General features: G+C 37.3%; 2 protein-coding genes across 2 annotated transcripts in view; both read right to left on the bottom strand.

Annotated features, from left to right (window-relative positions):
- Positions 1-3,800: 3,800 nt before the first annotated feature.
- LOC107601194 (rod cGMP-specific 3',5'-cyclic phosphodiesterase subunit alpha-like) lies at positions 3,801-20,899 on the bottom strand. The gene is made up of 22 exons (XM_016293266.1): positions 20,283-20,899; positions 16,956-17,108; positions 16,588-16,677; positions 16,367-16,507; positions 16,176-16,250; positions 15,984-16,048; positions 15,056-15,122; positions 14,790-14,837; positions 14,510-14,659; positions 13,670-13,813; positions 13,373-13,438; positions 13,141-13,287; positions 11,153-11,260; positions 10,466-10,575; positions 9,734-9,821; positions 9,474-9,574; positions 9,259-9,366; positions 9,019-9,082; positions 8,385-8,459; positions 6,627-6,710; positions 5,373-5,541; positions 3,801-4,126 (listed from the first exon to the last, which is right to left on the bottom strand). The coding sequence occupies exons 1-22, from the start codon at positions 20,757-20,759 to the stop codon at positions 4,077-4,079; spliced, it is 2,580 nt and encodes an 859-aa protein (XP_016148752.1). The 5' UTR covers positions 20,760-20,899; the 3' UTR covers positions 3,801-4,076.
- Positions 20,900-22,088: 1,189 nt separating this feature from the next.
- The window catches only part of LOC107601180 (transmembrane protein 216-like), a 2,206-nt gene continuing 1,460 nt past the window's right edge, over positions 22,089-22,834 (bottom strand). The window contains exon 3 of the mRNA XM_016293248.1: positions 22,089-22,294. Coding sequence (XP_016148734.1) covers positions 22,089-22,294 — 206 coding nt within the window. The remainder of the gene's footprint in view (positions 22,295-22,834) is intronic.

Below are 22,834 nucleotides of genomic sequence, written 5' to 3'. Positions count from 1 at the left end.
CATTTCAAGAATGTCATGATCGTTTGACTTGACCCTCTGTGTGTGTGTGTGTGTGTGTGAGAGAGAGAGAGCGCATGTGATTTCTTCCTGTTTTTTATTAGTTCATACAAAATGTCACTTTTAATTCACTACATCTATGGCCTGGCAATTTGTCGTTCACAAAGTACATGCTCTTGCAAGATAGGAGAGAATTTTCCTCTTGAATCAGCAGTGATTATATTCGGGGAAAGTTTATATTGTCAAGAAGTGGATCTAGCATTTGTGTCATGATCCAATGGAGTTTTGCTGCTTCGAGACATTTTCTTTTGTGGAAACTAAATTTGAGTCAAAGGGCATACATTTTTCTTGTTTTTTTGGACTATTTACATCTAACGACTATCAGATTTGCTATGATTTTCCTTTTTTTAAACGTAGTTTTCGGTAAATACTGCTAGTAAGATTTTATATTTTTTACATATGTTTTGAGTTTTTTAATTTTTTATTTATATGCCACTTAGCTTGGAAGTCTTGAAATGGTATTGGTTTTATTTTCAGTTTAGTTTTTCTCTGTATTGTGTGATTTCCATACATCTTGAGAATGTGGAGACAAATGCATTTCAGTATTTTTTAAATTGTTAAAATCTAGTTTCCTAGATCAAATCTATATATAGTGGAAATTATTTGATGTCATAAATTATATTTTAATTCCTGTAAATATTTTAAAAAAGCAGATGATGGCTTCCTTTTTGAACTGAACACATTTCTCTTCCGAGATTGTTTACATTATTAAACTGTAGAAACTGCTCCTCATATACTGTAAAAAAAAGTACATATTCATTGTTTTGCCTCCAAAAAATAAAATCCATAATGAACAACGTTCAACTTTGTGATTCATTCGTGTACTGCATTACTATATTATTTATGCCAAATAAATGCTGCAGTAAACCGCAATAATACCGTTCAAAGAATTCAACACTATTCTTGGAACTTTTTTTATGCAATTGAGATGCAATACCGCTGAGAGAGCTAAGAAAGCTTTTCTTATAACGGAAGGCTTTATTGAAGAGATTGGTTGTATTAAGGGTAATCGAATCCTGTACTGTATGTTGTAGACGGCTCGGATGGTTCGAAAAGAAGGTCGACGTTTAGAATCGCTGGCCTAGAGGGACTTTTTTTGTTAGGAAAATACACAGACAGCCCAGTCTCACAGGGAGAGCCTTAAACCTTAGAGGAAAATAAAGCTATCAGTCCTATCTGATCTCCTGTACAATCCAATGTGTTTTCTTCACTTTTTCAATACAGCCATATTATAAAAGGTATATACATATATATGATTATATAAATACATATATATATATATTTGTGTTTGTGTAGATAAATATATAGATGATATAATTTGTTATAGACCATTTTATTCAGTGTTTCAGAACTCTTCAGTACATTTCAACACTGTCAATCTAGAATGTACAGATTCAAATTAAAAATATTAAAAAAATAAAAAATAAAAAAAAACTTCCAAAGGGAATCTTCTTCAATGCAATACATTTTTCCAGCCCTCATTTTAGCAGTCGCTAGACAAGTTGACCAAAAAGTACATTTGATGTTTGGATACAGGAGAAGCGTGGTATCACATCAAATCCATTTCAAGAATGTCATGATCGTTTGACTTGACCCTCTGTGTGTGTGTGTGTGTGTGTGAGAGAGAGAGAGCGCATGTGATTTCTTCCTGTTTTTTATTAGTTCATACAAAATGTCACTTTTAATTCACTACATCTATGGCCTGGCAATTTGTCGTTCACAAAGTACATGCTCTTGCAAGATAGGAGAGAATTTTCCTCTTGAATCAGCAGTGATTATATTCGGGGAAAGTTTATATTGTCAAGAAGTGGATCTAGCATTTGTGTCATGATCCAATGGAGTTTTGCTGCTTCGAGACATTTTCTTTTGTGGAAACTAAATTTGAGTCAAAGGGCATACATTTTTCTTGTTTTTTTGGACTATTTACATCTAATGACTATCAAATTTGCTATGATTTTCCTTTTTTTAAACGTAGTTTTCGGTAAATACTGCTAGTAAGATTTTATATTTTTTACATATGTTTTGAGTTTTTTTTTTTTATTATTTATATGCCACTTAGCTTGGAAGTCTTGAAATGGTATTGGTTTTATTTTCAGTTTAGTTTTTCTCTGTATTGTGTGATTTCCATACATCTTGAGAATGTGGAGACAAATGCATTTCAGTATTTTTTAAATTGTTAAAATCTAGTTTCCTAGATCAAATCTATATATAGTGGAAATTATTTGATGTCATAAATTATATTTTAATTCCTGTAAATATTTTAAAAAAGCAGATGATGGCTTCCTTTTTGAACTGAACACATTTCTCTTCCGAGATTGTTTACATTATTAAACTGTAGAAACTGCTCCTCATATACTGTAAAAAAAAGTACATATTCATTGTTTTGCCTCCAAAAAATAAAATCCATAATGAACAACGTTCAACTTTGTGATTCATTCGTGTACTGCATTACTATATTATTTATGCCAAATAAATGCTGCAGTAAACCGCAATAATACCGTTCAAAGAATTCAACACTATTCTTGGAACAAGTGCTGAATAGCAACTTGAGAAAGAGGATTTTGAAAAACCCAGCAGCATTAAGTCCGTCACTTTTTTTTTTCCACTTGTTCCAAATGACATTCCGCATTGCATAAACAGAATAGTTCAGTCGGAAACCCTCTGGTTGGTTGCCGCATTGAAATAGCAGCAAGTGGCATTCTGTGTTGTATCCATGGAGAGTGCCTACATTTTTAGATGGTGAAGCTAATTGTGGCGCTTCCTTTCACTGAGGGTATGTAGCAGAACATGCTGAATGAGAGCACTGTTAACGCAGCCATTCGGAGAGCTGGTGGCAATTTGCCGCTCTGCTGGTTTGTGATTCAGATGTCAGAATAATCATTCCCTACGGCACTGTGTGTGTGTGAGAGGGATGCACATCTATCTGAGTAGGTGTGTGTATTTGCGGTCACGTCAGAGCTTATTTTGGCTTTTGCAGTGGTTGCAGATTTTCTCGACTCCACCTCTTTGCTGTAAGAGTGAGGTCAATGTAGCAGAAGACGTGACATCATAGCCATTGACGTGCAGTGACTGCGTCTGTGACATGACGTAAATGCTAGCATTGATCCCGCCTCTTTTTGCTGTCCTGCCAATCGGCTCGGAGTCGATAAGGCCAACACCCCCTAGGTGTTATCCAATGCTTTTGCAAGACTGTTACGTATGTCCCAGTGGGACAGATAGCACTAGCGCACACACATGTGCAACCACGCGCACTGCATCCTAGGGGCAGAAGTCTTATTTTGCACAGCAACACGGTTACAAAAGCTTTAAAAAATGACAATGTTAAGCTCAGAAATTCCTCATTTGATATTGTATTTGCGGTCACATCAGAGCTTATTTTGGCTTTTGCAGTGGTTGCAGATTTTCTCGACTCCACCTCTTTGCTGTAAGAGTGAGGTCAATGTAGCAGAAGACGTGACATCATAGCCATTGACGTGCAGTGACTGCGTCTGTGACATGACGTAAATGCTAGCATTGATCCCGCCTCTTTTTGCTGTCCTGCCAATCGGCTCGGAGTCGATAAGGCCAACACCCCCTAGGTGTTATCCAATGCTTTTGTAAGACTGTTACGTATGTCCCAGTGGGACAGATAGCACTAGCGCACACACACGTGCAACCACGCGCACTGCATCCTAGGGGCAGAAGTCTTATTTTGCACAGCAACACGGTTACAAAAGCTTTAAAAAATGACAATGTTAAGCTCAGAAATTCCTCATTTGATATTTATTAGTGGACTTTCCAACTGTATTCACACTATACTCATGCATATTTATTTAGTATGTAAGAATGCTCTATTCTGTACATTTTCAGCCATAGTCACTACAGTATAACTTTACAAAACCTGATGTCACCACTGAGACATTGCAATAGTCGGTTACTTGCACTAAAAGGTTTTCTTTACCTATAAACTCGTGACTAGTGTAAATTGTAACAGGACATTGTCATACATTCTCATTATCTGTTTTTATGCAGTTTGACGTCTAGAAGATGACACAGGTCTTGGACTGAGATGTGGGCTGGACTGCGTTTCCTGTGAGGAAAGAGAATTTGGTTATGGAAAGAATAAATGACATGTCAATTGTTTGTAAAAATGCATCCTTAATCGAACAGTTCATAAATGAAAGAAACAATCTTTATTTATTGTTTAGAAAATTCTTCACAAAAATTGTTCCAAAACCATATTAGCTTTTTGTGTGTGTGTGTGTGTGTGTGTGTGAGAGAGAAATACAAAAGGTGACATTTTGAAAAATGTTCACGCTCCTCTTTTTAGTAGGCAAAAGGACAAAAAAGCTAATAATGAAAAAAAGGTGCCACAAAAGTAGTCCATATGAAGTCATACACTAACTTTGTGCAAGTTTCATATGTGCATATGCTTAATGTGCAATTTTGCAAGCCATCCAAGATGTAGATGAGTTTGTTTCTTCATTGAAACAGATTTGGAGAAATTTTACATTATATCACTTGTTCACCAGTGGATCCTCTGCAGTGAATGGGTGCCGTCAGAATGAGAGTCCAAACAGCTGATAAAAACATCACAATAATCCACAAGTAATCCACACCACTCCAGTCCATCAGTTAACGTCTTGTGAAGTGAAAAGCTGCGTGTTTGTAAGAAACAAATCCATAATAAAGGCATTTTAACTTTAAACTTTTGTTTCTGGCCAAAATAATCCATAATAACACTTCCTCCAGTGAAAAAGTCAATTTCCTGTTGTTCTCTCACATCAAAATACTCTGACATATTTGTTTATACTGTTTTTGTTTGTAAATATGGTGCTTGATCTGTGCATATTTCTCTCCTGATTTAGAACAAACAACTTTTTCACTGGATAAAACAATACCATGGATAGAAGATTTTAGCCAGAAGCAGCAGTTCAACAAACACGCAGCTTTTCACTTCCCAAGACATTAACTGATGGACTGGAGTGGTGTGGATTATTGTGATGTTTTTATCAGCTGTTGGGACTCTCATTCTGACGGCACCCATTCACTGCAGAGCATCCATTGGTGAGCAAGTGATGCAATGCTACATTTCTCCAAATCTGTTCTGATGAACAAACAAACTTGTATGGCTGTTATTTCCTGTATAGTGTTATTTCCTAAAAATCTTGTCCTCCTCAGTAGACATGGACTTTTATGATTCTATTGTTTCATTATGCGGCCACTTTATGTAAAAGAGCAGCATAAACATTCTTCAAAACATTATTTGTGTTCCACATTTTAGGGTGAACTATTTCTTTATGAGACAGTGAGGCACCATTTGAGTCACTATCTACCTTGTTTGCCAGCTGAGGCTGCAGCGTTTACTTCCTCTTTAGCTTTTTTGGCCTCCTCCAGCTTGGCTACCTTGGCCTCATGAATTTCCTTCAGAGCGTTCCACTCCTTCCTGTTGTTCAGCAGACGCTCTAGCATGGGCGTGATCTCTACGTGGAAGCGAGAGAACTCCTGCAAGAAGGATGGGGCGTGAGTAAAGAGGGAGTATCGTAGGCGAGTAAATAAGAACCTTCTAGGACACTCTAGATGTTGCAATATTGCATTTTAATTTAAAAGATTTATGATATGGATAGTTAGTCTATAGTATGACTGGAGGTTTTTGTTCTTCGTCATTCATTTCTGGATGATAGCATTTGATGGCTTATTAAGTGCATAATTATTCAAATTATTACATTTAATGATTAAGTCAAATTAGAATATCAAGACACTACAGGGCCGTTTCCAATCAAATGTAATCAGTATCTGTAGACACTGCAGAGGTGGCACAGATGTTACATCTGAAGTGGCATTTAGATATATTTACAAAGAGTATTTAATGCAGCTCAGAGGTGGCATGAATGCATTTACACTGCGATCACAACTGCATAAACAATACTATGAGATTAATGTTTTAAAAATAACATTTTGGTTATTAAAATATGAAATGATTTAAAAGGTAAAATTATACTTTAAATATGAAACTAAAACCACCAGTAGGTGGCAGAGCAAATCCCTGTCTTAATGATCGAATCGCTGAATCGCTTATTCGATTCACTCTGAATCAAAGCACGTGACTGTCTGCTGTTCTGCTCTGGCTTTGCTTGGAACTATTTTCATTGACATTCTAACTGCATTCTATTAGGCAGTGAAACAATGCACTCTCAAGACGTGTTTTTGTTTGATTTGTGCAAAGTTGTAGAAAATGCATATTGTTCCAACAACATTACATTCTTAACTAACATTCAGAAAATCAAGTTTTGAAATCTGTGAATGATTTGAATTGGTATAAAATAGAATCCTGTGTGAATCAGTTTCCCACCCAGCCCTACTTCTTCACATCAAATTCTCTAATTCCAGCAGGCCTGCATTCTGACGTTCACGGTCAATAAAACTCAAGTATACAGACATCTGATCAAGACCAGCATTGTGCATTTATGCTGATGATTATGTATCTGCTTCCTGATGGACTCTCGTCTGGATCCTGTGAACATTTAGAGGTGTAGATCAATGAAGTCCCATATGTCGTTTTGTTTACTAATCGAAATGGAGGACCTCACCTTGTAAACGAAAGAACAGACGAAATCAATAAAACCACACTGCAGTTTGGGAAGTTCTTCAGCTTTGTTCCGGTCCATCATGGGCTGGAAAAGAAACAGCATGTACTTAATTCAGTATCAAAATGAAACCCCACAACCTACCGATTGCAAGGGCTGCGTAGATTACTTACAAACTGTAGTCTGATTACAAATTACATGATAAAAGTTGTAGTCACTAATGTAATCTAGACTAAACTACATTGTTTGGTGGAAGAATACTGTTTTTATTAATATCATTACACTTTATTTGCTCCGTTTTATTCTGTGAAACCTTACTATGTATATGGAATAACCGTTTTATAAAAGCAATAAGCCCCGTGAAACCGTGGTTTACAGTGAATTTATAACAGGTTTTAGGGGGTTTTCTAACGACGCCCCTTAGCTGTTATAAATTCATTGTAAACCACGGCTTCACGGGGCTTATTGCTTTATCATTAACTGCCATTGTGTGAATAACTTGAAATCATGTAATCCATAAAAAGTAACTGTAATCTGATTATGAGCATTTTATTGGAATCTGATTTCGTAATCCAGATTACATGTAATGATGGTGCGTACAAGTCGTGTCGGATAGATCGTATTTACGAGTTGAACGCACATGAACGCCACCACAAAGTCGTTATTACGAGTGGGAAACTCGAAATTTTCTTTAAGCCCCGAGTTGGGGGCGTGTCAGTGAGAAAACGTGTCGGATGCAATGGAATCCAAAGACTAGATATGCAGCATCTGTATTGATGGTAAATTTGTTGAAATTAATCAAAAGATAAATTTTTTGTAATGTAAAATAAAACTATACGTTACATATACAAAATATTATATTATTGTATAATTACCAAAGAACATATAATTATTCAGTTTACATCACCTTCATAAATTGAATAAAAACAGAAAAAAGCAAAAACACAATTCAACGCACATTCTTTATTCATCATTTTGTAGATGTCAATTTTTAAAAATCGTTGAATTTTATGATAAAATCGCCATATTGTTCTGAGCAAAGTGACTTGAACGCACCTGACGTCGTTATTACGACTTGTCAACTCTTAAGTACGAACGTCCCAGGAAGACTTGAACGCAGCATTAGTTACTACTCAGCACTTCAGTGGTGGTGAAGAGCCATGACCTAATGTAGAAATTTCGAAGACACTTTTCAAAAGTTGACATTACATTCCTGCATTTCCAATCACAGCTAAGGAAAATGGCGAGTTTGGGATCGGTCTGTTTGACTGGGCCATTGTGGCCGCTCTTTCTGATTCACTGCACCGCATAATAGGCAGTACATCACGACATGACCCATGGGAACTTTTCATTCTTATTCCCTTTCTCTCAGCCCCCCTCCCAACACCCTTCATTCCAGGCACTTTCTCACGATAGGCTGCTGCTCCAGCACTGTCCTCTCCAGGTCACCCTGCTCCCAGAATTCAGCAGCAACGGAGAGCGCCACCTACAGGACATAGTCAGTAAAAAACTTAAGATTAATGCTCTTTATAGATGCATTTGGAGAGATGTGAATATGGATTTTGTGTGTAACTAGATTTCAAATGAATTAACTGTGCATCAGAGACCATTAATGACTTAGAAATCGTGTGGCCGCTCTTTCTGATTCACTGCACCGCATAATAGGCAGTACATCACGACATGACCCATGGGAACTTTTCATTCTTATTCCCTTTCTCTCAGCCCCCCTCCCAACACCCTTCATTCCAGGCACTTTCTCACGATAGGCTGCTGCTCCAGCACGGTCCTCTCCAGGTCACCCTGCTCCCAGAATTCAGCAGCAACGGAGAGCGCCACCTAGAGGACATAGTCAGTAAAAAACTTAAGATTAATGCTCTTTATAGATGCATTTGGAGAGATGTGAATATGGATTTTGTGTGTAACTAAATTTCAAATGAATTAACTGTGCATCAGAGACCATTAATGACTACATAACAATTCACACTGAGCCAGACCTGGCACATGACCCATTTGCAACTATAAAATTTGGCTCCATCATTGTTCTTGGATCTACTTCCGTAAATATAACAACAACATTACCAAAAAAAAAAACACATCTAAAAGAAGAATGTTTAGTTTTAAAAAATGCATGGCATCCGGCAGAATATAATCTCACGCATGTGAGATGATCACATTGCCGGCTGCTGTGAAACGCATTTAATAATGAGTGTTAAACAATGAATGTAAACAACCCATCCATGGATACATTATCATATGAATGGGGTTTCATACTCATTATGCCAGCGATTTCATTTTCCTTTGCAGTCACACCCTTGGCTGCCCCACATGTTTGAATACATTGTTGTAGTATCAGGCCTTGCGTGTGACACTGCATTATGCATTAGGAATATCTAACCTTGCTCTGAATCTCCCATGGCTTGGCAATGGCTGACAAATCACAGGCAGTCATCATCATAGCCCTGCAGTGAGGAAAACCAAAACACCATGCTGTGAATTCATATTTATGAACCCTGAAAGGCACCAAATTCAAGCGGCTGCATATTACCTTTTGCAAAGATATAATGCAGGTTATTGAGCAAACAGCCATTATAGGTGACATTAGTTTTTTAACAGGCCATTTTCTCACAGCACTTACATGACAATCTCTTTCCGAGTTGTTTCGTACATCATGTATTTGGTCCAATTGTCCCAGCTCTCGTAGGTCTTGGACTGATCCACGATCTTTTGAAACATGGCCCTTTTCCTGTGGCGGCACATCATTATTAATTTCATGTTAATCACGCTTATGCAGCTCTGACTGCAAGACTAAAGCCAAGTACATCCCACACGGCAGAAAATTTCAATTCTCACTTGAAATACAAGGCCAAGTCTGTTGCGATGATAGCTATGTCCATCAAATGGATGACGGTTTCGTGCTGTCTTCGGCTGAGATTCTGGTAGATATTTAAGGCCTGGGAAAACAATTTATTTCAGTGAGGAAACTGCTGGCTGTGAGTGAGGAGGCAGTTATTTATGGGCTTATCAACTAGATGCACATTCTCAACGGTCTGTAGAGTTCAAAATTGTAATGATGAAAGACACCCAGAAATGTAATTAATTTTCAGCATTACCTCATCTCTAAGCAGAGTTTTTCCAAACTCCAGATGGTGCCTCTCGAGAATGGAGGAACCATGCAGCTTTGCCAGTGGATTCCCAGACCTGGCAAAGTCATCACAGAAATGGAATCTTAAAACCTAGAACGTCACAGACTTTCGATAAAAATGAATGCAAATAGGCATAATGCAATGTGATATGCCAGTTTGCATACATTTAACATGATCCAAATAATTCCAATGTAAATGTTGGCTCCTTAGATCTTTGATTGAACTGTATTTTGAATGCAAATAGAAATGTATCTTTGACCACTGAATTACATGATTATTGTACAGTAGGGCATGATCATTTATAAAAAAAATATTTTCCAAAATGTCTAGGCTGCTTTTTTTGCATACTGTGAAAATGCAATTTTGCTTGGTTAATTAAAAAGAACCCTTGTCTGTTTGCATGCTAAACAAAAATAGTGCCACAAAACTTGTCTTACATCCATATAAAGATTACATTTAAATGCATTGATTTAGCAGACGTTCATTTAGCAGAATGTGTTTATTTTTAGTCATGTCCTGCATAGGAATCCATGTGACCCAGTGGTGCCCTCTCAAAAAATTGGTGCATGATACCCCTGGTAGTGGATGTTGGTGATATAAAATTTGAGAATGCCTCCACACTTTATTTCTGAATACTGTAATGCATACACATTTTTCTTTGGTAAGAGCAGTGAGACATTGACTTTAATGAGTGCATACTTCATCTGGTAGAGGTTGTTAGTGCCGCGGTGGTCAATATCATGACAGAGCCCAGCGGTCACCATCGCCATCGTCTCCAGGTCTGTGAAGTAACGCTTCAGGTCACCTGTCTGAGACACATTAGAACAGGTTTAATAGGCTTCAAGGTGGAGGTTCTCTTGTAGAGCAAGAGGCTGACTAGTGAGGGCTCATTAGGCTCAGTGAAGCATGGGAGTAGTGCTGAGGAAGGCTCATTAGCAGCCTGGCCTGCGTTTCTTCCAGCCCTCCAACACTCCATCCTTCCTGATGTACAGCCAGCTCGCTGTGATTACACACGACCTAACCGGGAGCAGGTTTACACTCGGCTGAATAATTAGATGGGGCCGTCTGCCATTTCAGAGAATGTGTGTTGGAAATGGGCCGTATCATTAAACATATTCCCTAAAAAAGGCCCACGATTCTTGCACCCATCAAACAGAGGGGGCAAGGCTCTGTTGCAAGGCTAACATGGCTGGTTGTTCATTTTTCTTGTTTGCAGGGTGAGAACAGTCAATGTATTCATAGCTAGGGCTTCACTGAGCAAGATGAGATCTTGTATCTGAAGGCAGGGCAGATTCGGAGAGGGGTTGAGATGAGATTTTTAGGCCCCCTTAACAGGGTGTAGAATTGTAATATTTGAAATGTCATTCTGTGAGGGTTTTCTCTTACCATGAGCAGTGTAAACATGGTCTGGCCCACGTTGAAGCCATGCCTCCAGTTGTGGTAGGTGATCTTCCTGTAACCTTTACTGACTGAGTACACAAAGCGCACCAGGGTCTAGAGAGAAATCAATTTCAGCTAAGTCTTACAAGGCACTGCAAATATTGTATTTACATTGTATGTACAGTGCGCAATAAAATGTGACCCTGGACCACAAAACCAGTCATAAGGGTCAATTTTTTGAAATTGAGATTTATATATCATCTGGAAGCTAAATATAAATACGCTTTCCATTGATGTATGGTTTGTTAGGATAGGAAAATATTTGGCAGAGATACAACTATTTGAAAATCTGTAATCTGAGAGTGCAAAAAAATCTAAATATTGAGAAAATCATCTTTAAAGTTGTCCAAATGAAGTTCCGAGCAATGCATATTACTAATCAAATTAAGTTTTGATATATTTACGGTAGGAAATGTACAAAATATCTTCATGGAACATGATCTTTACTTAATATACTAATGATTTTTGGCATAAAAGAAAAATCGATAATTTTGAACCATACAATGTTTTTTTGGCTATTGCTACAAACATACCTAAGCGACTTAAGACTGGTTTTGTGGTCCAGGGTCACAAATATTTTAAAAAGAGTGCATTGAAACAGTATATTTTTTTAGACGACTGGTAGAAGCAATAGTGGTGCTTGGTAGAGTGAATGTACATAAATCATTGATGATAACTTTAAAAATTAAACTTGGGTGCATATCCCGACTTGCTCTGTTTGTGTTGTAGACATGAATTGTATCTCATTTTGAAAATGATAAAATGAGTAAAAAATCATTGAAGGAGGGGCTCAGGCCATCTAGAGACCTGGCCCAGATTCACGTAAATCTTAATGTCAGTGAAGTAACACCAGTCAGCGATAATATAAACAGAGTATACATGATATTGACCAGGTCTTCCTGGAAGAAGAGATTGTGAAGTCTCAATGGGATTGTCCTGGCTAAATAAAAATAAAATAAGCAACTTTTTCCACATACATAGAGTATAGTCACGTAAAAGGACATATAGTATATAGCAAATCTCAACTACCTGATTTGTTTAATTTCATTGCAAAATGTAACTATATTGTTGTCCAGCTGTTTATATAAAATTACATATCTAAGTATGTCCAACTATATCTGCATACATATAGTACACTTGCATAGGGCGATATATACTATATAGCATTTCTTAACTGCTTGATTTCTTGTATCGTCTTCGTCACAAAATATAAACTGTATTTTCACCCAGCTCTGAATGTGACGATAAGACATGAAGATATTGGTCTGGTTTCACAGACAGGGGTTAGACTAAGCCAGTATTAGGTATTTAAGTAATTTTTATAAACGTGCCTTAGAAAAAAACATTACTGGTGTGCATTTTGAGACAAAATAAAGGCACTGATATATTTTAAGATCAGTCAGAGCAAGTTTCTTTCAGTTGAAACACCTCAGACTTAGACTTTAGTCTTAAGCCTTGTCTGTGAAACCGGGGGATTAAGATATGAATTAAGCTCAAGCTTTTTTTTTTTGCAAAGCTGCATTGAAACAAAGCGTATTGTGAAAACGGCTATAAATTTGACTTGACTTGCCAATTTACCGTAAAACAGGTTGGAGGTTATCAATTATTACCAAGTATTACAATGATTTTTAAGATCATTCTTTTCAGGTATTCAAATTCTTCTTAGGTTTTGATTTTAGAACAATCTTGAAAGAACATTTTAAGAAATGTTTATTTGGAAATATTCTCAACTTTAAGTTAAGAAAATGAATCTGTGAATCGGACCCCATGAACATTAATGTGGCCTATTTTGTCTTATAGAGTAAGCAAACAATGTCCCAAATAAGCATCCACCCAGCCCTAACCTCTTAAATTTCCTATAGAAAATATAAAAGATCTAGTTAGATATATGGTCAAAATATAGCAAAAGGATGTGAGCTGCCATTATCACTCACCTCACGTGGAATATGGAACTTGTCTACCACACCCAGTTCATAGTACATCTTGATGCCACACTTCACCAGGTCCAACTCACTGAACTCAAAGTCACAGAAGTGAAACTCTAAGATCTCGGATTCCTCGGAGTCTGGCAGCGTGCCGCACTGTAGACAGCGACAGCACAGCTGAACACGCACATCTAGAAAACAACTAGACTCCAAACCATATGATTTTTTTTGTGCGTTTTACCAGAATATCCTCCAGCTCGTCCTCGTCACATTCGTCAGGTTCTTTCCCATACACCTCACGTGTGTTCTGAACAAAAAACATCCATTTTACAAGGCTGATATTCTAAGACTCTTCTTCTATGTTCATACAACCCATTTTAATAAGACAATCAATCATATATGACAACACTGCTTCTTCACATATACTTCATACCGTACAAATACGATATCCTGCTATAACCAGCTTTACCAATGTAGTGCAATCTATTTTAATTAGTGCACACTAGGGACTAAGCCCTGTCAAGTTAGAGAAACCCACCAAGACATTCTGAATCTCATCCTTCCTGCACTTGACGTGGTACATGACCATGTCCTGAAAGATGTCCTTGCGATTTTCCAGCTTGTTCATCTTGTCATACGTGTCTGTATTCAGCACTGACCAGCCCAGGAACTGAGTGAGCGACTGAAATAGATACAGATTCGGGTTTAGAATTACATTTACATTCAGGATGAGATTCAGGTTCAGATTCACTTCCGGTTTCAGATTCACACTGAGATATAAGTCTGAATCTGACTAATATAACCAAACAACAAGACGATTAAAACCAGGGGTGCACAAACTCAGTCCTGGAGGGTCGGTGTCCTGCAGAGCTCCAACCCCAATTAAACACACCTGAACCAGCTAATCAAGCGCTTATCTAGGCATACTAGAAACTTACCAGCAGGTGTGTTGAGGCAAGTTGGAACTAAACTCTGCAGGACACCGGCCCTCCAGACCGAGCTTGGGCACCCCTGATTAAAACACTCTGCTAGTCAAATCGGATGGAAATGAATGGGAAAACTAAAAAAAATAAAAAGTATCACATCTCCACAGAGAACATAAATGAACTCAACTGAAAGGCTCTGTGGACTGTAGCACTAATATAAAACGGAGACTTAAGTACAAAGTACTTTTTGGAGACTTTAGAGATTTGGCTTAGCAGTTTAGTTGAATCCAACCAACTCAGCATAATAGATTGAGAACACGGCAAACTTTCAAGAAGCAAAACACACACATTCTCAGTGATGAAATGTTCACAAATACATAATGCAGAGTCTGCTGATCTATCCATTACTATATATTTAGCACACTACTGGTCTATACTGTGGCCTCAAATACCTCCATTAGTGTTTCGTCCATATCATCAAAAGGCTTTCCATCTTTCCTATTATAGAATGTGGCCACGCCAACGATTTCCTCTTTCTTGTTTACGATGGGCAAAGAGAGTACATTCTTTATTGTCCATCCAGATTCATCCAGAGGAACTTTCTGGCAGGATAAAAACAAACTTCAATCAAAATACATGAACTTTTGTAAATATACAAAACGCTGAGGTATACAGCTTTCCTTTTTGGAACACTGTTAATTTAATTTCATTGATTATTTAAGGTGGACTCACTTGAAATTCAAAGAACTCGTCTTCAGCGGCGTTCATGATGTTACAGATCTGTAAGACAGAGTGAAGAGAAAGCAGCAGTCACGCTCACTGAGAAGGGGCATTGCTTGCGGATCAATTACGGTTCACAAAATTACAATTCTCCATCATTTCAGTGTGGGAGCACGTTCTATTCCCCCTTGCTGTGCACATGACAGGAGCATTATACACCATAATAGCTTCCAACTACTGTGGCGTCAGGAGAGGAGAATGGAGGTCTAGACTCTCACCAGGCCGTTCTCTGCAACGTAGGTGGGAAGCCCACTTACTAATGCCCAGTGGTCAGCTGTAGGGTTACTGTAACGACAATGCACATGCGTCTGACCAGAACAATCCAGCACTTTTCTTTAATAAATCCCATTTTTATTTTCTAGGTGGTACATTTTAAAAACACAGTCTCTTATGCAAATCAAGGCTGTATTAATTACAGTAAAAACAGTAATACTGTTAAATAATATTAAAATAACTGATTTCTATTTGAATATATTTTAAATGTAGTTTATTCCTGTGGTGCAAAGCTGAATTTTCAGCATCATTACTCCGGTCTCCAGTGTCACATGATCTCATTCGAATATGTTGATGTGATGCTTAAGAAACATTTATTATTATTACTACTATTGTTATAGTTAATCAGAGTTGTGACGCTTAATATTTTGTGGAAACAGTGATATGTGTTTTTTTTTCCCAGGATGCTTTGATGAACAGAAAGTTCATAAGAACAGCGTTTATTTGAAATATAAATATTTTGTGACATTATAAATGTCTTTACTGTCACTATTGATCAATTAAATGCATTCTTGCTGAATAGAAGCATTCAAAAAAATTCTGAACAGTAGTGCCTCTATGCTAGGAATATGAAAATTTGTACTTTAAAATTAATTATTGCTCAGGCCTGGCTCAACAGGAGGGCTTAGATGAGCCCATCCATGAGTTTGACACACCCTTGCAAACACCCAGAACTGTCTGGCCCACCTTATCATGGAGCCAGACATGCTTGATTTCTTATTTCTTGATACAGTATGTTTATAAGGTACAATAATTAATTACAATGCATGTAATGTAGAACGATGCATGATGATGCATGTGGCAATACTGGGCTTAATTAAATGCCAAGTGGAAGCTCAAATTTAACAGGCAATATAAAATGCATTAACTTACGGAATGACTTTGATGTCCTCCTTTCCATGCAATATGTAATCAATCACTTTGTAGAAAATCACTTCCTGAAGCAGAATTAATACCGTAAGTCAAACATGTGACAGCATGTAAGAATTCATTCAGGGCAGTTTTGTGTTTCTCTGACATGATTAACCAAACACATATTTCCTATTTATTCGGCGTATCACTCACTCTGCCATCAGGGGTCTTTGGTCCGCTGTAAGGGGGCACCTCTCCCATCAGTATGGGCCAAAGATCAAAGAACTCCTACAGAAAAATGAATAAAAATAGAATATTTCAATACTCTTGAACAGACAATTTACAAATAGTTTGAGCTACAAATCCAGCTGCATATTTCATGCAATGAATAAATAACCAGTCACTTTAGTTTTGGTCATGTCGAGGAGGCCCACAGAGTAGCGGTCGCAGTTGAGGAAGGCTCGGACTGTATAGAGGGCCTTGTGGAACTGCCGTTCAATGTCAGTCAGCTCCTCAAACACTTTGCTGGCAGACCAGAGCAACACCTGCAATGCAGATGTGAGGAATAATGACAAGATCATGGAGCGGGTCAATGTCTTAAATCTCAATCTCACAGAAATCCCACCTGCCCTCTTCTGGTTTCACAGTTGTGCAGGTAGCTCAGGTGAAAAACTCGCAGCACAAGATTGGCGAAGTTGAGATATTTCTTCAGCGTCTACAAGACAGAGAGTTCGATTTAATCCAACAGAGCGTTTCATCTGTTCTGTAGAAGTCGGTTTAATCGGAATGCTTTAATATTCAGTGAAACTGCACTTGTTACATTCACTGGGGATTTGAGATTAAAAGTATGTTTGGGGAGCACAATGCATATAATTCATCTCTCTGGTACTGTTTAGATTTCAAATTGGCATCCTCACCGAGACTCCGACTTATTGTTGAGTATAAACCCAAAGCATACTCGCTATCACAGAGGATGATATAAGTGAATGCTACCTCTTCATCCTGAGCGGTGAAATGAGGAGCGCCAATCTTGTTGACCGCCATCATGACGGCCACCATGTCCTTGCCGTTCATGATGGGAGTCGCGAGCAAGTTCTTGGTCTCGTACTCCGTGAGGGTGTCCACAAACTCACTGAAGTGGCTGTCCTGGAGAGTGAAGCGCATTTGAATTTACTGTAACATGGTAAAACATCACTGATAAACACAATTAAATAGCTTAATTTAGCTTTAAAAAAAAAAAAAAGGTTTGCTTATTTTGGGCTGCATTGAAAGTCCTTTACCTAATTTGGTGTTCCTAGTTTATGCACCTCAGTTTTTGAAGGAAAAAAGCATTATTTGTGGATAATTTTGGCAATAGGTGGCATTAGCTAAGACCATTGGGGATCAATCAGTTCCATACAGAAATACAAAACGTGCTAAATGAAAGAAAACAAGTTGCTAAAAAAGATTGAATCCAATATTTGGTAATAATACAGCATGAAAAAAAATAAATAAAAGCTTTTTTTGATTAGGAACAAGACAAGTGTGTCAAGGTGGGGAAGTTGTTATACCCTGTGTGAACAAAGCCAATAGATTTTAGTCAAATGCAATAAAATTAACTAGCAATTTTGGCGGAAAAGAAAATTATCTCCAGGTAAAATAATTTTTTTGCTGAGTTACACCATTAACACGTTATACAATAATGTATATGCATTAACATGAACTACTTTACAGTGCTCTTGTTAAATGTCATATGCACTTCCTTTAGTAATAGCAGCAAGTTATGCACAATTATATGCAACTAGCCACAAACCAAACCCTAATCCTAATGTTATTAATATTACCGTACTGAAATATATAATCACACAGTAACAAGGACATCTTAAAATAAAGGTGTAACCCAATATTCAATAATCTTTGTTAATGTTAAATACCATTGCTAGTCCATGTTATCTGATGTAGTTAACTAATGATAATATGAAATGTTTTAATTAAACATTTGACAACACTTTAGTTTAGTCTCCTTCATGCACATTCTATATATTTACTATAATAATAATAATAACAACAGTAAATTATGCATAATTATATGCAACTAACCCTAAACCAAACCTGTTGATTATTAATACTGTAACCAAATATAGGTTTTTTTTTCTCTATGTGTCAATATCAGACATACATTTCTGGATAATATTTCAATAACTGATATTATTGAATTTCTCTTATTTCAGGTGCCTCTGAAACATTATAAATTCTTCATATTCTGTTGCACATCAACACTAGAAAGGGAGCGTAAAATGTAAGCAGTGGTATTCTGCTGACTTGTGGGACACGGCGTTAGACACTGACCTTTAGATGTAATCCAGGATCGCTCTAATTCAGCTCAGATTAAAGACTTTAACCGAACACACTGCGGGAGAGCACCGACCTGTGCTAATGCAGCACTAGTCTTGCATATTAACAACAGAGCTTCAGTGCCATGCACAGACAATGAGAGGAGATCTCACTCTCAGAATGGTCAAAATCGCTCACTTGTTTTGTTTAGGAAGCGGGCAACACTCGCAAATACAAACAGTATATCTGTGGATGTTTGTGGTCAGTCAGCAGTCTGTCAGACATCTGAAACTGAGATAGCAAGCTGTCGCCACCTCCAGGGTTTCAAACAGACCCACTTGGTATTTCGGTCACATAACGCAAAGATTGAAAAATCCCATTAAAAAAAAAAAAAAAGTGATTATGACTACAGAGAAAAGCATATTGCTGTCTGAGAAGCAGTGAAGCACACTGTGTGCCAAAAAGAGAGACTGTTTCTTTGAAAAATGGTTAGTAATTTCTAATCAAAGAGAGGGGGAGATTTCACGGTCATACATATCTGTCTGTGCAACATCTCCTGCACATTTCTCAAGTTTATCAGCAATGGGCAGTAATAATTAGCATAAAATCCCATTTTAGCGCACAGGAAAAAAAGCAACAAAAGCTGTCACTGGGGCAGTATCCTTTCAAAAGGTACTAATATTTACTATGTATTTAGGTTTTAATATGTACACTGGAGCTACTAATATGTACCAATTTGCATCTTTTAGGGGTAAATATGGTACAAAGTTGTGCTTTTTGAAAAGGTGTCGCCCTAATGACAGCTTTTGTACCTTTTTTCTGAGAGTGTGGATGTTTATGTAATAATTTCTTTGCTTTTCATGCCAGAAAACCATTTGATTTGAACTGTTGGTTATACTATAATTCATGAAAACAGAGAAGACACAACTCTTGTGCTTATAAAAAGGATATTCTGAATCGTCACTGCCTGTCTTTTTGGACTGATTATAATAACTTTGAATCATCAAATGCGAGTAGCGTCGCACTGCTCTCTACAGGTCATATTGTGAGTTGCACTTCATTTTCATGACACAGGACTGGATAGCTGAACTATCTGTTCCTCATCATGGCTACACTGTAAAAAATGACTGTGAATTTAACAGTAAAAGACTGTAAAAATGCTACAGTAAAAACCTGTTAAATGTTTAACGGTAAATTCCCCTACTATATACGGTGAAAAACTGTATTGGACATTAATTTTACGGTAGTATACCGTTTTTGGAAGTGAAAAAGACCGTATAATTTACAGTGAATAACCGTAAATTGACATTCCCAGAATTCCCTGCGTTACATTTCAAATGTGATGTTTTTTTGTTGAAATAACTGTTTCTTCTTAGTTTTTTCTTAGCAGTTTTGTATATTAGGATTGTGTGTTACACCTAATGTTGTTAAATTAATGTGTATTGCATTATTTCAGTTTCATGTGTGTTACCGTGATGGTGTTTAGCGTCTGTGTGAATGACACTGTGCATCTATATGTGTTAATATTTAAAAGCTGCTTGTGATGGGCTTTGGTTCATCATGTGACTTTCTCATCACCTCCTGCATTTGGTGGTTATCAGTGTATTACAAAGGTACAAAACAGATTTCAGTACTTCAATAGGTTGGTATATTAACACTATATCAGTTAATGAAATTACGGTATTTAACTGTAAATTTAAGTTAAAACCGTTAAACCTAAAACGTTGCTACCACAATTTTTACGGTAAAATTCCGGTAACCACAGCTGTCGGTTTTTTACCGTAAATTTTACACAGAGGTACAAAACAGATTTCAGTACTTCAATAGGTTGGTATATTAACACTATATCAGTTAATGAAATTACGGTATTTAACTGTAAATTTAAGTTAAAACCGTAAAACCTAAAACGTTGCTACCACAATTTTTACGGTAAAATTCCGGTAACCACAGCTGTCAGTTTTTTACCGTAAATTTTACGGAATTTTTTTTACAGTGTAGTTCTCCTACCTGTCTGACATCAGGTACATTGACGGTCTTCTTGGCGGTGGCCACATGGCCCACAATGCCTGTGTCCAGCGGGTACACGATCTCACTGTCCGGTGGCACCAGACACTCCTCCAGTGTGGCATCTTTATGGACGTTGAAGATTCGTGTGGCCAGTTCAGCTATGCCGTTCCTCTGGCGGTACATGAAGAGACTCATGCGGTCGGCCCGCATAATGAAAGTGAGATGCCGCATGAGGTTGAACACGGCCCTCTCCATCTGCAGGTTTTCCTGCATGTCCCGCACCATATCGAAAATGATCTCGCACTCTTCAATAGAGCTCAAGTCGTGGTAAGAGCTGATGTCCACTTCTGTTTTCTTGGTGGTCGCTAGAAGGTCGGAGATGACCTTCGCCCGGAACCTGGAGTCATAGTACTGCTTGGCAAAAGTTGGATTACTGTCCAAAAACTTCTCAGCCACATCCTTGTCCACTGCAGCCATTTTTTTAGCTGTCAGTGAAGTGTAACACTTGAAAGGGTTTTCTATATAGGGTTTGTTGCCCAAAGCTTCTGTGTTGTCCTATGCACCTGGGCAGCAGGACGGTGAGAAACACTTGGGATTACTGGAGATTGTTTTAAAGAGGCGTCTGTGTGTGCTTATAATCCTGTGTCCAACAGTAATTAGGATTATGACATTCACCTGACAGCAGTCACAGTATGCATAAACACGTGGTGACACAGTTAGTCCATCTGGAAAATTAAGAACTTTACTTTAAACATTGAGGTTGCTGCTTGTCTGAATTGTCACTAATTTAGTGTTGCAAACCTGCAAACCTAAATTCCTGTCTTTCCGTATTATGTACGTGAAAAGCAAATACATAAAGCAGCTTTCAAAAGTTTGCGGTTGGTACGATTTTGAAAGAAACTAATACTTTTATTCAGCAAGCATACATTAAATTGATCAAAAGTGACTGTAAACACTTTTGTAATATTACAAAAAAATATATATTTCATATGAATGCTGTTCTTTTTTACTTTCTATTCATCAAAAAATAATCGGATAACAATCAGAAATGTTTCTTTAGTCGCAAATCAGCATATCAGAATGATTTCTGAAGGATCATGTGACACTGAAGACTGGAGTAAAGATGCTGAAAATCCAGTTTTGATCACAGGAATAAACTACATTTTAAAACATTAAAACAGAAAACTATTATTTTAAATTGTAATAATATTTCACAATATTACAGGTTTACATTTCAAAAACATTTGTATGTGCGTGTTTGTGTAGTAAGTATATGATGACAATTGTTTCACTCTACCATTTAGTAATGGCAAACTTTATTTACATAAATACATTTACATTGCTATTAAGAACGCATTATTTATAAAATTCCGTGTACACTGAAAATAGCGTTTAAAACACATCTCAAGATCAACTTAATAAAGGCACTTATTATATTTGTTTGAAAAACTGTACAAATGAAATGTCTGTTTTATGTAACTTATATGTATTTCAAAAAAGGCTAATCTTGACAGCGCTCACTTTGAAAGAGAGCAAGCTTATTCAGTTGTGTTTTCATTCTGACGTCAGAAATGCAGATGGAATTAATAAACGTTGGCCCTGAAAGAGAATGGAAAAAAATGCTGAGTGTAAATATCTAGTATTTTAAAAAGGCCTAATACCTTGAGAATTATGTTGCAAAAATTGCTTCAGTAAATTTCCACTTCCATATATTTATTCTATTCCATGTTCATGTCTTTTCATAACGTGTATGTCTCTTTATAACTATGGGCTAAATATGCTGAAAAACAGAAAATACAGAAGCAGTTACCTTGAAAAAACCGAGATGGTCATGAGCCCCAGAAGCAGCTCAAAGCTGTAGAAGCAGAGCAGCACAGCATTGAGCACAAACTCCAGCCGTAACACAAAGGTCTGCAGCAGCAGGTAGTAGACGCTCAGCACTGCACAGGGCACCAGAACAGCAACACTCACAAACAGAGCCAGAGAGCGCTGACACAGGTTCCCCTTCCAGCCTGAACGTCAGAATTCACAGGCCATTATTTGCTACATGCATCAACGCACTTTCACTAGTACAAAGTGTGCACAACGAACAGGGTAATCAATCTTTATCATCCATCTGTTATGATGACATTCATCCACTCATTGCATTAGCAGGGTTGAGAGGTTCAGATCTGAACAGAAAAAGTCTTAAATTACAATTCAGTTCCCACAATTTTAATTGGATTTAAACTGATGCCACAAACAGGATGTAGGCTTTCAGATTCAAATTAAATTAGTAAAATAAGTCGTTTTTATTTATTTCCATTTTCATATGAATTACTCATCAACATGATATTGATACTTTTCATAATTTTTTTTAAAGGGGTCATATGATGATTTTTCCTTTCTCTTTGGAGTGTTACAAGCTCTTGGTGCATAAAGAAGATCTGTAAAGTTGCAAAGACTAAAGTCTCAAAGTTTTTTGAACCTAGAAGAGTACAAGGCTGGCTGTGCACAAAGGCTATTTAAAAAAAAAAAAAAGGTGTCAATTCCGACTTTGCTATGACAATCTG

The sequence above is a fragment of the Sinocyclocheilus grahami genome, unplaced genomic scaffold (genome assembly GCF_001515645.1).
Source record: "Sinocyclocheilus grahami isolate Dianchi unplaced genomic scaffold, SAMN03320097.WGS_v1.1 scaffold301.1, whole genome shotgun sequence".
Classification (NCBI taxonomy): Eukaryota; Metazoa; Chordata; class Actinopteri; order Cypriniformes; family Cyprinidae; genus Sinocyclocheilus; species Sinocyclocheilus grahami.
The sequence above is the reverse complement of the archived record's forward strand: the minus strand, read 5'-3'. Positions and strand labels throughout refer to the sequence as shown.

What these genes read in the sequence shown, in the direction of transcription:
- LOC107601194 (XM_016293266.1), bottom strand. Translation starts at nt 20,759, where the DNA reads ATGGCTGCAGTGGACAAGGATGTGGCTGAGAAGTTTTTGGACAGTAAT. An exon ending in AAACTCTGCTTAGAGATGAG is followed by an intron (nt 9,575 to 9,733) that starts GTAATGCTGAAA and finishes TTGTTTTCCCAG; the next exon opens with GCCTTAAATATCTACCAGAA. An exon ending in GACTTGGCCTTGTATTTCAA is followed by an intron (nt 9,367 to 9,473) that starts GTGAGAATTGAA and finishes GTGCCGCCACAG; the next exon opens with GAAAAGGGCCATGTTTCAAA.